The 18,402-nt window shown below is 35.7% G+C and overlaps 1 protein-coding gene across 11 annotated transcripts in view; it reads left to right on the top strand.

Annotated features, from left to right (window-relative positions):
* The window catches only part of LOC110375954 (voltage-dependent T-type calcium channel subunit alpha-1G), a 147,643-nt gene that overhangs the window by 76,459 nt on the left and 52,782 nt on the right, over nt 1-18,402 (top strand). For all 11 annotated transcript variants that reach the window (XM_064037870.1, XM_064037847.1, XM_064037863.1 and 8 more), the window contains one exon: nt 17,969-18,388. In XM_064037870.1, coding sequence (XP_063893940.1) covers nt 18,151-18,388 — 238 coding nt within the window. In that variant the 5' untranslated portion in view covers nt 17,969-18,150. The remainder of the gene's footprint in view (nt 1-17,968; nt 18,389-18,402) is intronic.

The following is an 18,402-nucleotide window of genomic DNA, read 5'->3' on the forward strand; positions in this document are numbered from 1 at the left end:
AATGGAAGCATCGAGAAAACAATATCCCACCAAAAACATTAAATGTAAAAAAATGCCAAGTCTCTCGATGCAGTCTTTCCATCGTAAAAAGTTTTGAGATCTCATAGAAGCCAAGTCCTATTCAAAATATTTTGTAGTTATAAATCAACATTTAGTAATTGTATCAATAGTTTTCTTTATATTATAATTATAGTGACTTGGCAATGAGCACAAGAAGAAACAAATAAAACGGCATATTTTAGGAGTTGAAAGTTACACACACCGCGTGCGTAAATATCACAAAATTAGTTTTCTTTTGGTTTATCCGTGTCGTCCCAACCGAATTTCGGCAACGGCAGTCAGTCTTAGAGTACTCTCGAATCATTTACTTTCATAAAGCGATGGCCCGTAAGGTATTCTTAATTATTGTATTGGAGCATGTAGTCGGTAGTGACCATCATGATTCACACATAACAAATAATCTGATCACTGGTCTCGTCAGTAACATTTGCACATAATTCCAGGCAGCAAGCAGCTTTTAATTTGTGCTCATTGCCAAGTCACTATAATTATAATATAAAGAAAACTATTGATACAATTACTAAATGTTGATTTATAACTACAAAATATTTTGAATAGGACTTGGCTTCTATGAGATCTCAAAACTTTTTACGATGGAAAGACTGCATCAAGAGACTTGGCATTTTTACATTTAATGTTTTGGTGGGATCTCATTTATTTTTTGTAAGTGTATTTCTTTCTTTTTTTTTATGTGACCTCATAATTTCTTGGACTTCAGCTACTGCTTTGCTTAGAACCCATTCTCTATCTCTATCTCTTTTGTTTCTTCTCTGAGGCTTCGTTACTTCTAAGGTAGACAAGTCTGGGCGATATATACTTCGGAGTCGATTATATTCAGCTATTGCTGTCTCCTGAGCTTTGATACTACTAAAATTCACATTTATTAAATGTAATCCACCCAAACTAGCCACTTTTGAAAGGGCCACGTATGCTTGACCACAGGTAAAAACTGAAGAACCTATATCTATCATTGCATTGTATAGGCTCAGCCCCTGACTCTTATGTATGGTTATAGCATAAGCTATGCATATGGGGAATTGTTCCCGATGAACATACGCTCCAGATATAATTTCAAATTTGGTTTTAGCAGCACAAACTAACTAAACTTCATATGAGTGGTCATATAAACTAAATAACACGTAAAGTTCTCCGAATATCAATTATCACTACAATATTTTTTAGTTTCGAAATGGTTTTTCATAGACAGATGGCGCTATCAAATGAAAATTATCGAATTATTTTGTATGTACTACTTAGACTGCGCTTTGTAACCAAACCATAGCGCGATTCAGACAGGTACAACGCCATCTATCGAGCGCGCATACAATATTTATCGCAATACAATGGAGTTTTAGCTTTATTAATTTAATGAATTATGAACTTTATGTATTAATTTGTATTGATGATAGTCTATGTATTACATTTATATTATTCTTTTCTATTCTATGTATGTATTCATCCAATTGAATAGGTACTTAAACAACGAACAAAGTTAACAATGCAGTCAAAATCCATACATATTGTTCTTGCCAAACCGCAAATATAAAATTGTTTTCTATGGCATATTATTTTTTAATGTTTTTATAATTTTCCTTTTATATGTGGCTAATGACCTATCTTGGTGCAAAATTTGAAGTTTCTAAGTCTGCTAGAAGTACCTTAGATTTTTGATGATCTGTCAGTGAGTCAGTGAGTGACAAAATGGTGTAACTTTGATCGACCGTAACTCCTAAACTATTAATTCAATTGGCATGTAATTTCGAACTTAAGCTTGTTCTAGTGCCTACTATTATTCACCGAAAACCTAAACTCCTAGCTTTGTCCACGTCGAAGATATAGGGGGGGCGAAACAGCCGCGAATCGCTTCGAGAAAAGATGGTACGGCCCTCTCGTTCATCATCTCACTCTCATCGTTCGGATACACATCTAAAACACTTTCACTCAATCAATCAGATATTCGGATACATTCCCACATACATGTATTTACCATTTACTTTATACACCTTTCAAGATCTACTCGTAAATGACTCGTAACTTAAAATTACTTACGTACAATTCCGTTCTACGTACTAGAGAACCCTTTTACAATTTCTTGAACTTTGTGACAATTTGTTGTATAAAGCCGTCTGTTTCCCTTTGTACGTGAGTCTTAAATTATTATTACTTGACGTTACAATAAATTAGTTAATTAAAATGTCCCCCCGAAAGGGGTGCCTTCACTCACCTGAATACAATGGAAGGTAATGAAGAAAAATTGCAATTAAGGTTTACTTCAATGACTTAATTTTGTAAGAATCTTCATCGTTTAGAATTCCGTCCCTTACTTTCAGTTCTTAGTTGAAAGTCGGCAGGTAAAGATAAAAAAAAAATCGTCTTTCCTAAATGGCGGATTTGTCAGAATTTTAATAAAACCGAGAAAAAGTTTTTCGAAAACGGATGATTTTGTAAAGTTAGTTTTTTTTATTTCCCAAGACGAAATCAAGCGTTTAAGTCTCAGTTGTCTTTAATTAAATATATTTAATAGCATAATTGTGGTACCATCCATTCCTAAACCACCATAATTACACAGCTTCCCAACTTAATCGTGCAGCAACTAATCTTAATTCCTGAATCATTATTAATAGCTTGTAGCCGAGCAATCACATATGTACAACTAGAGAGTACACTGCCTAGCCGAAATGCCAGGCCAGTGAAGTCATCGATCAAAATCGTGTCTATTTCAGCTAATGCCACTGTCACAATACTAATGAGACATTCCTTGATGACATAATCATTACTGCAGCAGTTGTGTAATGTTTCATTAAGCTCTCTTCACATATATATGTTAAAAAAAAAATGAATAACGTGCAAAAGAATAAATATTGGTATCCACATTGAAAACCTTACAAGCAAACGACAGCCTTTTTGTGTAAGTTGAAAGTTGTGTATACCTATCGAAAATCAGGTTTTTTACTTTAGCCTAGATCCCTAGGGCACAAAAAATACATTTATAGATTTCCTAAGCCCTGAAACATGTATTAGCCCGATTAACTATTCCACAACAGCCACAAACGAAAAGCCTGACCAACGTATTCACAAAATGGACCGAAGTGGGTACAGTACACACGGATATCTACACAAATTTATCGAGCCGTGCGTGGCCACTGGTGTTTACAATCAATATGTAGATAGTGGTAACATGGAACACAGACGTACTTGCGTCCAACCGCGTCTGGAGTTACGGCAGACGAACAGAAATAACGCTCACCTATTGTGTAGCTACCAACACCACAGGAGCACGCGTATAGCTCAATACACTCCGTCGATACGAACAGGGCTGATACTATCGATACGTATGAAAGAAACAGGGTTCCGCACCTAACAATAGGCCTTTCTTTCCAGAGGGACTGGGTGATTAGGGATTATATCATGTGAATGGGCTCTTTAAGCATCGGGTTTTAATGCCGTGATAATCTTGTTACCCACAGATTAGGTTCAATTGAAATCTATTCATTTTCAAACATGTATTTCTGAAATGATATCATAGCTACTCATAAAATTCGAAATCTTAATAAAACAAATGACGACGGCGCCATAACATAAACACATGACGTGCTTGAAATGAAAATATGACGCTTGTTTGTAATAAAAACGTAACTACAGACAGAAATTTAATTCAGAAACTTTCAAGAATATTTCTGAGATACTAACCCGATGATAAAATTCCTGTGAAGAATCTGCAGTTGTTGGAAGCCAATTTTGTGGACTGCCTTCATGTAGTCCGCCAATTTTGCCAATAACAACGTGCGCTTTAATATCGAAATACCGGTGAACCAGTATGTTTATTAAAATACCGTTACTTTTACTAAAATGCTTCTACTAGAGTCAACTCTATGAAGACTTTGATCTACTTTAACGCAGGTCGGTAAGTCCATGGGTGATCATTCACGACATGCCATTCTGCGTTCGTCTCGCGTCTTGAACAAAAAGATTTCGCGACAGGCGACATTCTACAAACAAAGCGACTTCCTGCATTACGTTGCGCCGTTTCAATGGAAACTATAAATGTACATGCATGTCGTGAATACAGTACGGAGTTAGTGACATGCTGAAATGTCTAAATGTCTCTCAACTTACTGGAATTTTTATTTGCTTTGCTTTATTTTGCATGAATACTGCATTTAAAATTGTACATTTATTTGCATTTTCCGCAACTTCTGAGCAGGATCACTTTTCTGTTTCCAATACTGAGTCATTAACATTTCATATTCTTACTAGCAATATTTCAAAAGCTTAGTTTTCCAAAGCGCTGCGGAAGTCCGTCGGTAGTCATTCATTAACTCTATGCAAATTGGGAAATTGCTCTGAATAAATTAATTCTATTTTTCATTATAAACTCTTTCAGCGTGCATATTTGGTAAACCAAACCCGCACTCACGTCTCTCCACTCACTCACTTTATGAATTTACATGAATAAAAAACTCATCAGCACTCATTTTGTTTGACTTACGGTTCAACAAACAGTTATTACACAGCACTGTTGATCCGGCCCTCTAACTAACTTTGAAATATTATTTCAAACAAGTCAACATCAAACCAAAACTCAAGCAATTAATAATTGACGGTGTCAACTTCTAACAATCCGCGATGAAAACTTTTAATATTAAAGAGTCATTAAATCTTTTCATGTTTTAGGCTATAAATTATCTTCTACGGATGCTTCTAAAAATGCTTTAAAAAAGACGATTTGTTTCATCCGTGTTGAAGGTAATATTTCCAATAAAACCGATTTATAAGTGTTAGGAAGTCCGTGACTGGCACTGAGCTGCCGAATGGAAGCATCGAGAAAACAATATCCCACCAAAAACATTAAATGTAAAAAAATGCCAAGTCTCTCGATGCAGTCTTTCCATCGTAAAAAGTTTTGAGATCTCATAGAAGCCAAGTCCTATTCAAAATATTTTGTAGTTATAAATCAACATTTAGTAATTGTATCAATAGTTTTCTTTATATTATAATTATAGTGACTTGGCAATGAGCACAAGAAGAAACAAATAAAACGGCATATTTTTAGGAGTTGAAAGTTACACACACCGCGTGCGTAAATATCACAAAATTAGTTTTCTTTTGGTTTATCCGTGTCGTCCCAACCGAATTTCGGCAACGGCAGTCAGTCTTAGAGTACTCTCGAATCATTTACTTTCATAAAGCGATGGCCCGTAAGGTATTCTTAATTATTGTATTGGAGCATGTAGTCGGTAGTGACCATCATGATTCACACATAACAAATAATCTGATCACTGGTCTCGTCAGTAACATTTGCACATAATTCCAGGCAGCAAGCAGCTTTTAATTTGTGCTCATTGCCAAGTCACTATAATTATAATATAAAGAAAACTATTGATACAATTACTAAATGTTGATTTATAACTACAAAATATTTTGAATAGGACTTGGCTTCTATGAGATCTCAAAACTTTTTACGATGGAAAGACTGCATCAAGAGACTTGGCATTTTTTTACATTTAATGTTTTTGGTGGGATCTCATTTATTTTTTGTAAGTGTATTTCTTTCTTTTTTTTTATGTGACCTCATAATTTCTTGGACTTCAGCTACTGCTTTGCTTAGAACCCATTCTCTATCTCTATCTCTTTTGTTTCTTCTCTGAGGCTTCGTTACTTCTAAGGTAGACAAGTCTGGGCGATATATACTTCGGAGTCGATTATATTCAGCTATTGCTGTCTCCTGAGCTTTGATACTACTAAAATTCACATTTATTAAATGTAATCCACCCAAACTAGCCACTTTTGAAAGGGCCACGTATGCTTGACCACAGGTAAAAACTGAAGAACCTATATCTATCATTGCATTGTATAGGCTCAGCCCCTGACTCTTATGTATGGTTATAGCATAAGCTATGCATATGGGGAATTGTTCCCGATGAACATACGCTCCAGATATAATTTCAAATTTGGTTTTAGCAGCACAAACTAACTAAACTTCATATGAGTGGTCATATAAACTAAATAACACGTAAAGTTCTCCGAATATCAATTATCACTACAATATTTTTTAGTTTCGAAATGGTTTTTCATAGACAGATGGCGCTATCAAATGAAAATTATCGAATTATTTTGTATGTACTACTTAGACTGCGCTTTGTAACCAAACCATAGCGCGATTCAGACAGGTACAACGCCATCTATCGAGCGCGCATACAATATTTATCGCAATACAATGGAGTTTTAGCTTTATTAATTTAATGAATTATGAACTTTATGTATTAATTTGTATTGATGATAGTCTATGTATTACATTTATATTATTCTTTTCTATTCTATGTATGTATTCATCCAATTGAATAGGTACTTAAACAACGAACAAAGTTAACAATGCAGTCAAAATCCATACATATTGTTCTTGCCAAACCGCAAATATAAAATTGTTTTCTATGGCATATTATTTTTTAATGTTTTTATAATTTTCCTTTATATGTGGCTAATGACCTATCTTGGTGCAAAATTTGAAGTTTCTAAGTCTGCTAGAAGTACCTTAGATTTTTGATGATCTGTCAGTGAGTCAGTGAGTGACAAAATGGTGTAACTTTGATCGACCGTAACTCCTAAACTATTAATTCAATTGGCATGTAATTTCGAACTTAAGCTTGTTCTAGTGCCTACTATTATTCACCGAAAACCTAAACTCCTAGCTTTGTCCACGTCGAAGATATAGGGGGGGCGAAACAGCCGCGAATCGCTTCGAGAAAAGATGGTACGGCCCTCTCGTTCATCATCTCACTCTCATCGTTCGGATACACATCTAAAACACTTTCACTCAATCAATCAGATATTCGGATACATTCCCACATACATGTATTTACCATTTACTTTATACACCTTTCAAGATCTACTCGTAAATGACTCGTAACTTAAAATTACTTACGTACAATTCCGTTCTACGTACTAGAGAACCCTTTTACAATTTCTTGAACTTTGTGACAATTTGTTGTATAAAGCCGTCTGTTTCCCTTTGTACGTGAGTCTTAAATTATTATTACTTGACGTTACAATAAATTAGTTAATTAAAATGTCCCCCCGAAAGGGGTGCCTTCACTCACCTGAATACAATGGAAGGTAATGAAGAAAAATTGCAATTAAGGTTTACTTCAATGACTTAATTTTGTAAGAATCTTCATCGTTTAGAATTCCGTCCCTTACTTTCAGTTCTTAGTTGAAAGTCGGCAGGTAAAGATAAAAAAAAAATCGTCTTTCCTAAATGGCGGATTTGTCAGAATTTTAATAAAACCGAGAAAAAGTTTTTCGAAAACGGATGATTTTGTAAAGTTAGTTTTTTTTATTTCCCAAGACGAAATCAAGCGTTTAAGTCTCAGTTGTCTTTAATTAAATATATTTAATAGCATAATTGTGGTACCATCCATTCCTAAACCACCATAATTACACAGCTTCCCAACTTAATCGTGCAGCAACTAATCTTAATTCCTGAATCATTATTAATAGCTTGTAGCCGAGCAATCACATATGTACAACTAGAGAGTACACTGCCTAGCCGAAATGCCAGGCCAGTGAAGTCATCGATCAAAATCGTGTCTATTTCAGCTAATGCCACTGTCACAATACTAATGAGACATTCCTTGATGACATAATCATTACTGCAGCAGTTGTGTAATGTTTCATTAAGCTCTCTTCACATATATATGTTAAAAAAAAAATGAATAACGTGCAAAAGAATAAATATTGGTATCCACATTGAAAACCTTACAAGCAAACGACAGCCTTTTTGTGTAAGTTGAAAGTTGTGTATACCTATCGAAAATCAGGTTTTTTACTTTAGCCTAGATCCCTAGGGCACAAAAAATACATTTATAGATTTCCTAAGCCCTGAAACATGTATTAGCCCGATTAACTATTCCACAACAGCCACAAACGAAAAGCCTGACCAACGTATTCACAAAATGGACCGAAGTGGGTACAGTACACACGGATATCTACACAAATTTATCGAGCCGTGCGTGGCCACTGGTGTTTACAATCAATATGTAGATAGTGGTAACATGGAACACAGACGTACTTGCGTCCAACCGCGTCTGGAGTTACGGCAGACGAACAGAAATAACGCTCACCTATTGTGTAGCTACCAACACCACAGGAGCACGCGTATAGCTCAATACACTCCGTCGATACGAACAGGGCTGATACTATCGATACGTATGAAAGAAACAGGGTTCCGCACCTAACAATAGGCCTTTCTTTCCAGAGGGACTGGGTGATTAGGGATTATATCATGTGAATGGGCTCTTTAAGCATCGGGTTTTAATGCCGTGATAATCTTGTTACCCACAGATTAGGTTCAATTGAAATCTATTCATTTTCAAACATGTATTTCTGAAATGATATCATAGCTACTCATAAAATTCGAAATCTTAATAAAACAAATGACGACGGCGCCATAACATAAACACATGACGTGCTTGAAATGAAAATATGACGCTTGTTTGTAATAAAACGTAACTACAGACAGAAATTTAATTCAGAAACTTTCAAGAATATTTCTGAGATACTAACCCGATGATAAAATTCCTGTGAAGAATCTGCAGTTGTTGGAAGCCAATTTTGTGGACTGCCTTCATGTAGTCCGCCAATTTTGCCAATAACAACGTGCGCTTTAATATCGAAATACCGGTGAACCAGTATGTTTATTAAAATACCGTTACTTTTACTAAAATGCTTCTACTAGAGTCAACTCTATGAAGACTTTGATCTACTTTAACGCAGGTCGGTAAGTCCATGGGTGATCATTCACGACATGCCATTCTGCGTTCGTCTCGCGTCTTGAACAAAAAGATTTCGCGACAGGCGACATTCTACAAACAAAGCGACTTCCTGCATTACGTTGCGCCGTTTCAATGGAAACTATAAATGTACATGCATGTCGTGAATACAGTACGGAGTTAGTGACATGCTGAAATGTCTAAATGTCTCTCAACTTACTGGAATTTTTATTTGCTTTGCTTTATTTTGCATGAATACTGCATTTAAAATTGTACATTTATTTGCATTTTCCGCAACTTCTGAGCAGGATCACTTTTCTGTTTCCAATACTGAGTCATTAACATTTCATATTCTTACTAGCAATATTTCAAAAGCTTAGTTTTCCAAAGCGCTGCGGAAGTCCGTCGGTAGTCATTCATTAACTCTATGCAAATTGGGAAATTGCTCTGAATAAATTAATTCTATTTTTCATTATAAACTCTTTCAGCGTGCATATTTGGTAAACCAAACCCGCACTCACGTCTCTCCACTCACTCACTTTATGAATTTACATGAATAAAAAACTCATCAGCACTCATTTTGTTTGACTTACGGTTCAACAAACAGTTATTACACAGCACTGTTGATCCGGCCCTCTAACTAACTTTGAAATATTATTTCAAACAAGTCAACATCAAACCAAAACTCAAGCAATTAATAATTGACGGTGTCAACTTCTAACAATCCGCGATGAAAACTTTTAATATTAAAGAGTCATTAAATCTTTTCATGTTTTAGGCTATAAATTATCTTCTACGGATGCTTCTAAAAATGCTTTAAAAAAGACGATTTGTTTCATCCGTGTTGAAGGTAATATTTCCAATAAAACCGATTTATAAGTGTTAGGAAGTCCGTGACTGGCACTGAGCTGCCGAATGGAAGCATCGAGAAAACAATATCCCACCAAAAACATTAAATGTAAAAAAATGCCAAGTCTCTCGATGCAGTCTTTCCATCGTAAAAAGTTTTGAGATCTCATAGAAGCCAAGTCCTATTCAAAATATTTTGTAGTTATAAATCAACATTTAGTAATTGTATCAATAGTTTTCTTTATATTATAATTATAGTGACTTGGCAATGAGCACAAGAAGAAACAAATAAAACGGCATATTTTTAGAGTTGAAAGTTACACACACCGCGTGCGTAAATATCACAAAATTAGTTTTCTTTTGGTTTATCCGTGTCGTCCCAACCGAATTTCGGCAACGGCAGTCAGTCTTAGAGTACTCTCGAATCATTTACTTTCATAAAGCGATGGCCCGTAAGGTATTCTTAATTATTGTATTGGAGCATGTAGTCGGTAGTGACCATCATGATTCACACATAACAAATAATCTGATCACTGGTCTCGTCAGTAACATTTGCACATAATTCCAGGCAGCAAGCAGCTTTTAATTTGTGCTCATTGCCAAGTCACTATAATTATAATATAAAGAAAACTATTGATACAATTACTAAATGTTGATTTATAACTACAAAATATTTTGAATAGGACTTGGCTTCTATGAGATCTCAAAACTTTTTACGATGGAAAGACTGCATCAAGAGACTTGGCATTTTTACATTTAATGTTTTGGTGGGATCTCATTTATTTTTGTAAGTGTATTTCTTTCTTTTTTTATGTGACCTCATAATTTCTTGGACTTCAGCTACTGCTTTGCTTAGAACCCATTCTCTATCTCTATCTCTTTTGTTTCTTCTCTGAGGCTTCGTTACTTCTAAGGTAGACAAGTCTGGGCGATATATACTTCGGAGTCGATTATATTCAGCTATTGCTGTCTCCTGAGCTTTGATACTACTAAAATTCACATTTATTAAATGTAATCCACCCAAACTAGCCACTTTTGAAAGGGCCACGTATGCTTGACCACAGGTAAAAACTGAAGAACCTATATCTATCATTGCATTGTATAGGCTCAGCCCTGACTCTTATGTATGGTTATAGCATAAGCTATGCATATGGGGAATTGTTCCCGATGAACATACGCTCCAGATATAATTTCAAATTTGGTTTTAGCAGCACAAACTAACTAAACTTCATATGAGTGGTCATATAAACTAAATAACACGTAAAGTTCTCCGAATATCAATTATCACTACAATATTTTTTAGTTTCGAAATGGTTTTTCATAGACAGATGGCGCTATCAAATGAAAATTATCGAATTATTTTGTATGTACTACTTAGACTGCGCTTTGTAACCAAACCATAGCGCGATTCAGACAGGTACAACGCCATCTATCGAGCGCGCATACAATATTTATCGCAATACAATGGAGTTTTAGCTTTATTAATTTAATGAATTATGAACTTTATGTATTAATTTGTATTGATGATAGTCTATGTATTACATTTATATTATTCTTTTCTATTCTATGTATGTATTCATCCAATTGAATAGGTACTTAAACAACGAACAAAGTTAACAATGCAGTCAAAATCCATACATATTGTTCTTGCCAAACCGCAAATATAAAATTGTTTTCTATGGCATATTATTTTTTAATGTTTTTATAATTTTCCTTTTATATGTGGCTAATGACCTATCTTGGTGCAAAATTTGAAGTTTCTAAGTCTGCTAGAAGTACCTTAGATTTTTGATGATCTGTCAGTGAGTCAGTGAGTGACAAAATGGTGTAACTTTGATCGACCGTAACTCCTAAACTATTAATTCAATTGGCATGTAATTTCGAACTTAAGCTTGTTCTAGTGCCTACTATTATTCACCGAAAACCTAAACTCCTAGCTTTGTCCACGTCGAAGATATAGGGGGGGCGAAACAGCCGCGAATCGCTTCGAGAAAAGATGGTACGGCCGTGCCCGTTTTGCTCGAGACTTGGCTGGGGCACTGCCGTGCCCCCAGATGGCGCGCCACTGAATAAAATATTAGAATTTTACTAAACAACCGGGAGGTACGGCTTTGCGGGAACACGGTTTACTTCATGATTTACGACTTCAACGTGTTACACTCCTAATGGACTTGTTATTTTGTCATTTGTATGATTAATATTGCATTGTGACATCAGAAAGTCTGGCTTGATGTATTGATGCAGTGACAGATAGATGGTTTCGGGGTTTCATAAAGTTTATATTATTTTACAGCAAGAATAAATTGTATTTGATTATTTGTAGACATACCTATCTCCGTCCTTCAGTATAAATATTTATCTTTGTCAACTATGAATGCCGTAAAAGTTTTAGTGGGACATAAAAAGCTTAGATACTACTATAATTTTGACTATTCATCTAAACATTAAACAAACATGTCTGTGAATACTTGTAACGTTATCGTTCGAGAGGCTTTAATTTATCTTTGCAAATTAAAGAGCATATCTCAATAGAATGTCATCATCCTCCGAGCCTTTTCCCAATCATGTTGGGGTCGGCTTCCAGTCTAGCCGGATTCAGCTGAGTACCAGTGCTTTACAAGAAGCGACTGCCTATCTAACCTCCTCAACCCAGTTACCCGGGCAACCCGATACCCCTTGGTTAGACTGGTGTCAGACTTACTGGCTTCTGACTACCCGTAACGACTGCCAAGGATGTTCAATGACAGCCGGGACCTACAGTTTAACGTGCCATCCGAAACACAGTCCATGGTGTCTAAGATATACTTAGAAAGTACATTCACACTTAGAAAAGTTGCATTGGTACTTGCCTGACCTGGGATCGAACCCGCGCCCTCATACTTGAGAGGTTGGTCCTTTACCCACTAGGCCACCACGACTGAATGAATAGAATGTATTTATATGTATAAAGCAAATTCACATATTATCTGACAGTAGGTACGAAACAAACTCTTGTATTATATTTTTATTGCTACTGACTGTGTTTATTCTGTATTTAACATTTTAGGTATATAGAAATAGGATACAATTATGATAAATTGCAATAGGTAAACATTACATTAAATCTTTTCTCCGATTATAGCCTCGCTATGGTATTTCCACTGCCGTAGATTTTCGAATTCTCTTAAATCATTGTATATGCACATATTTGTATTTACAACCTTTACAACCTTAGTTCCGATGTTAAGATTTTCCCTCCACACACATAGGGCAGTGGGAATCGTGCCAGTATCGTTAATTGCTTTACCTTAGCTAAGCCAAATGACTCGGTTTGATCTGATGTTGACAACACTTCTTTGAAACTACTCGTCTTTATAATCAATACTTTACGACGAGTTCAGTAATGTGTTGTAAGACAATAATTTTCCAGTGAAGCGGGTAGAATATATTTAATTCATGAAAAATATACGAACCACCGACTATAATGGCAGTCATTATCCAAAACTCTATCCTAACACGTAAATATTACAAGTTGAAGTATTTTCCACACTACAAAGCTCCTACATGTAAAATGTATGATTTTATATATGTAAGCAATATGTGAACTGTCCATACAAAATATGTAGGTAACCTTACATGACACGATGTCACAGCAACTAAGACAGATGGTGAAGCCAACACGATATAAATCAGCAATGAACTGAGGTTGAGACGTATTGCCTACAAAACGAGGCACTACAACACGACACGACCAACGTCTAGACGACATTTAATTCTACCACTATTGTCTATACTCAACATGACTCCTTCACCGAACATTTTGTGACAAAAATGTGTTTACGAACCGTTCTCTTAATATTAAACTGCCGATATCAGCCTCCATAAATATACATTTAGGCAACCTAAGTGGTTTGTAGCTATCAAAAGAAAAAAGATCTCGGTATGTGAGCGGAATTTCTTTTGTCACAGAGTAATCGATTCCCATCTTTATTGGAACTTTTAATGAAAATACTTTTATATAGCGGTACAAAGAACGAGCATCAATACGGACAGAGTACAGACTTTATTTAGAACCCAAGTAATTCTAAAAAGACTTTACTAATGCAATACCTACATAAAACCAAAAATAAATAAAGCCCACAAAAAAGTGCAATTTTAATATTCATGTCTATTTTTTTTAAACGCGTAACATGTTCGGTTAATCCCGTGAATATTTGATGCAGATTTAAAAATGCAAATCCATAAAGTACGTTTCAAAGTTAACTGTAACACTCGTATGAAATGGACATGACAATTTGCCAACATTGCAGTAAACATCGGACTCTGAAAAATAATATACAACTACCCAACACTGTGGTAAATAAATAAACTGAGTATATTTTCCCAATGAATATCTCTTCAGACTTCGGAATAAAGAAAGGGTCTTTCAGTGAATAAGAAAAAAACTAAACCAATACAATGTTCCGCAACAAAGAATAAGTATCTAAAAACAAAACAATGAGCTTCTAAAGAAGAAAACAAAGTGAAAATTCTCATATAATGGGTGTAGTTGCGGGAATCGATACTTCGGGACAAATAGCGAGACGATTGCCTGCGATACCGAGTTCTCTCTCAACTAATACGAGCAGCTCGCCTCGTGTTTCTTCACATTTGTTGCACCATTGTCCGTGTCTCCCTCTCAATATATCCATGTTTCTATTACCTGGGATTGAACTTAGTTTGCGATACTGATAACTGATACTTTAGTATCCCCACGTTTTTATAATTTATGTGAAAAATAAGTTTTTGAAGTCACTTTCATATGACGATGAAATCTACCATTTGGCATTTTTGAAGTTAGCTCTTTGAAAAAATTTTACATTTCGGAATGGAAATAAAGCTATTGACAAAAAACCTGTTGAATGACACGGAAATACTTATAATGAAAAAGTGTCTTTAGTATATACATTTATTATACAAGCGTCATAGATCAAAATGATAAAGGGCGAAAGATTCCTATTTCGTAAACGTCTTTTTGATCCAGACCGTTTATAAAAACCGGCTAGCAACGTCCCGTGGTGCCTAAAATATGACGGCCATTTCATATCTTAACGTTCTCAACACGCTCCCAATTGAATTTCTCTTCGGTTTATTTGTGATCACGATATCTGATATAACTTTTTGTTGAGAATTCTCAGCAATTTGGTACAGAGTACGGAATAAGGACGGAAATTTATCGGTGTGTGTATTTATTATTGGACTATATTTGGGCAAATAACTACATAAGAACAAGGTTAGGCTAGGTAAGGCACAATTTGGCTCGTAAATTGATACTTGTGTTACTGTTGAGTCTCCTAATATAATTAATGAAAGGGATTCTAGACTGTCTTATTTAAGCTTTATATAATATTAAATTATAGGGCTCTGGCCTACTTGTACGGTAGACCGCACATCAGTGGTAACTGTCATGCACCTTAACTCAATAGTAATAAGTACGATTTTCCTATAAAACTGTTACCACTGACCTGAAGTTGACTGTACAACGATTTGGATTGCTGTCAACTTTATATGATTAGTAGGGCTATTGTACTGTGACATACATTGCTATAAACTGTAGATAAAATATTACATAATAACGAATAATTGACGCTGCATTTCATCGCATTAGTTTTTAAATACACAAGTTAAAAACTATTTTTTTTTTCTTTACTTAGTACTATATGAGCACATCGTATAAAACCGGTTTTATAAATCTTGATACATACTTTAAGCTCTGAGAGATGGGAATACATTAAAGTGCGTAATTCAGGGCCACGTACCTATATAAATTATTACAGACTAAATACATTTTATTGGTACATAACATACTCGTTTACATCCATTTTTACGTTTCCCATCTAACCAACCAGATGAAATCCTGAAAATATAACGGTTACACGGTACACGGCACTCCGATTGCATTCGTAAAATTTTAATGTGAATCCGAGCACTAATAAAGTAACGTATTACGTCGTAGGTCTTGTGTTTACGGGTCCATTACAGAAAATCTTAGCGACTGTAAATGGCAAAAAAGGTTCTATAAGAATGAGGTATAAACGCTAGTTAATAAGCTCTCGACATCGTTTTAATTAAGATGGAGCGGTAAAGTTTGCCGAGTGGCTTGTATCGGGAGTACGTATAAAATTAACGCGTTTGTAATTTGGCTGGTGGCCGTCGCGTTTGAACGCCAGTCGACTTAATTGCCGGCTGTAAAATTTTTGTTTGTGTCCGAAATCGGTCGGCTGAGTAAATGAGTGCTGCATTCGTGTGCACTACAAAGCGCTTTTCATCTCGCCCGTTTCGAAATTCAATTTTTATTTACTTTAAAGGTTTGTTTTGATTTTCGCGATCTTGGGTAACGCTCTTTAATGAGTTCGCACAAACTTTCCCCATGAATATTTGGGACTACAACAGCTGTTTGCGTAATAATCCAACAAAGTTTCACAACGTTACGACTAAACAAACGTATTTTGACATAAAGCGCTATTCAATGTTCGACTATTCAATGCAAATAGATCTTTTATATAAACAAAATCATATCGTATTTTATGTTTCATGAAAATATTTCTGTGTTCTCTTTGAGAATAGAATAACAAAGTGGCTATGTGTAAGGGCAATACCGAAGTTTCGAACAAAGGAATATAATAAATTGACCAAATCGATTTACGAACTGGCTGGAAACTATTTGAATATTGAAAGCGCTGTCCGTTTTTGTTTTAGTGACACACAAAGGGTTTATAATAAAGTAGAAGGCCTACAAATAAAGCTTAGTATGAAGTCGGAATCGCTTTTCTATTAGCAATATGAGTGTCAGTTTAGTTAAGGACCAGTCGGGAGGATTAAGCTGGGTTTGCATTATATTTGCAAACCAGACACGTTGTTATCCCTGAGCAAAACTAGTTTAAACTTTGCTTTTCTAATGTTCAAGCTTTTGTTTATTCAAGTACCATTAAGGTACGTAGATAACGGTTTGTTTTTTAGCGTTCATACTTTTATAAGAAGAATTAGCAAGCGCATTTACCAGTTTAAAAAGAACGTCAATATATTTAGGTATCGATTAACAAGCCGTTAAAATCAGTCCATCAATAGATCGTTAATGGGCAATATTGGCGATCAAACATTATGGTGTCTTATGGGCCTTAAACGTCGATAATAGGTTCTAGAGGAACGCAAGTGGCGCAAAACGTATAATGAATCGCCAATTAAATGTAAACGACCATATTACATGGAAAACCGTAATTGTGTTAACGTGTTAACTTTATTGTTTACGCCTATTTACCGTGATTTAACTACCTGGAGTATGGCTGTTTTCACATTTATGAGTTCGGATTGGTCGACGTCAGTTATGTATTGGGCCTTTTTTATGAAGGTCCTTACGCCAATATTTTTGATGAACGCCAATAATTTATTAATGGACGCAATCCAAAATTCTAACACCATCCTAGGTGGGGTTATGTCGGATCATGATATATTCAGAGGAATCAGAGAATGATATCCTGTTGCCTTAATAAATAAGTTATTGACCGTACTATTACCGCTAATTAGTAACCTTTAATAAACGATCAGTAAAAAAAAATATGTTATTCAAAACCAAACCTTTTTCGTTAAGTCAGAATACCAATATATCATGAGTATAATGTACCTATGTAAATTGTTTAATTTCACCTCAGCCGACCCTCTGGCGAGTATTACAGGCACGCAAGTATTCTATAAATATTTTATTGCTTCCTTTGTGTACGCAGAAAGCTCATTAGTCATTTTTGTCGTCATAATTATGCGCCGGCTTTACCCTTCCGAACGCTAATGAAATAGCCACGAAATTGTAAAACAATGCCTTCGTTTTCTTTATGTATTTTAGAAGTTATTTTACCCCCAACAAATAAGGTAACTACTGCACTACAACTTTTAAGAGCGTTTCCTTAAAAAGGCTTAAGAAAAAGAAAATTTCTAGTAGTGAAAAATAGTCTGAAAGGACGGTGAATAAACTGGCAGAAAGTATACGAGTACTTTACCGTTTTATATTTGTTTTAAATAAGTTTTTCGTATTTATTTTGTTTTTGAATTTAAGTTTTGTTGAACGAGCCGTTTGTCAATACCGTTAGGGAAAAGAGGAGAGCAGCCTTGGCCAAACGCTCAAATTGACTTGGTCACACTGTTATGCTTGCCTTAGGCATAGGTTTCAGTTGTATTGTCTTTCAGGCAAGGGGGCATTATTAGTAAACTACAAGAATAAGTTAAGGTTTTCCTCTACGAACTTTTTATATGACACTAATGTTATTTTTCTTTTGTTCCAGATAAAGTGTTCTTCGTTCAAATACAACGACGATGGAGTTTGTGAATGTCGTGACGGAGCAATCCAAACACCCGCTGCCGGTGATAACCGACACATATCTATATAGTTGAGCACAAAGCTAAGATGGTGAAGTAGTGTTAATAGACAATTAAAGTGATACAATGAGCTTATAAGTTTAAGTGGATGTCTGGTGATCGGGAGAGGATGCCGTACTACGGGTATCGGGAGGGCGGGCCGGAGTCGGACTGCGAAGGGGGGTGCTCGGACTCAGATGGGGCGGATTCGGACTCTGAGGGGGGGCTGAGTACTGAGAGCACGGTGGGGCAAGGCCTGCCCTTCCCCGGGTTCACTCCGGTCGCCCTCCGGTATCTGACGCAAGAAACGAGGCCGAGAAGCTGGTGCCTCAAGCTGATCACTAATCCATATCCTTTTCAA

The sequence above is a fragment of the Helicoverpa armigera genome, chromosome 2 (genome assembly GCF_030705265.1).
Source record: "Helicoverpa armigera isolate CAAS_96S chromosome 2, ASM3070526v1, whole genome shotgun sequence".
Lineage (NCBI taxonomy): Eukaryota > Metazoa > Arthropoda > Insecta > Lepidoptera > Noctuidae > Helicoverpa > Helicoverpa armigera.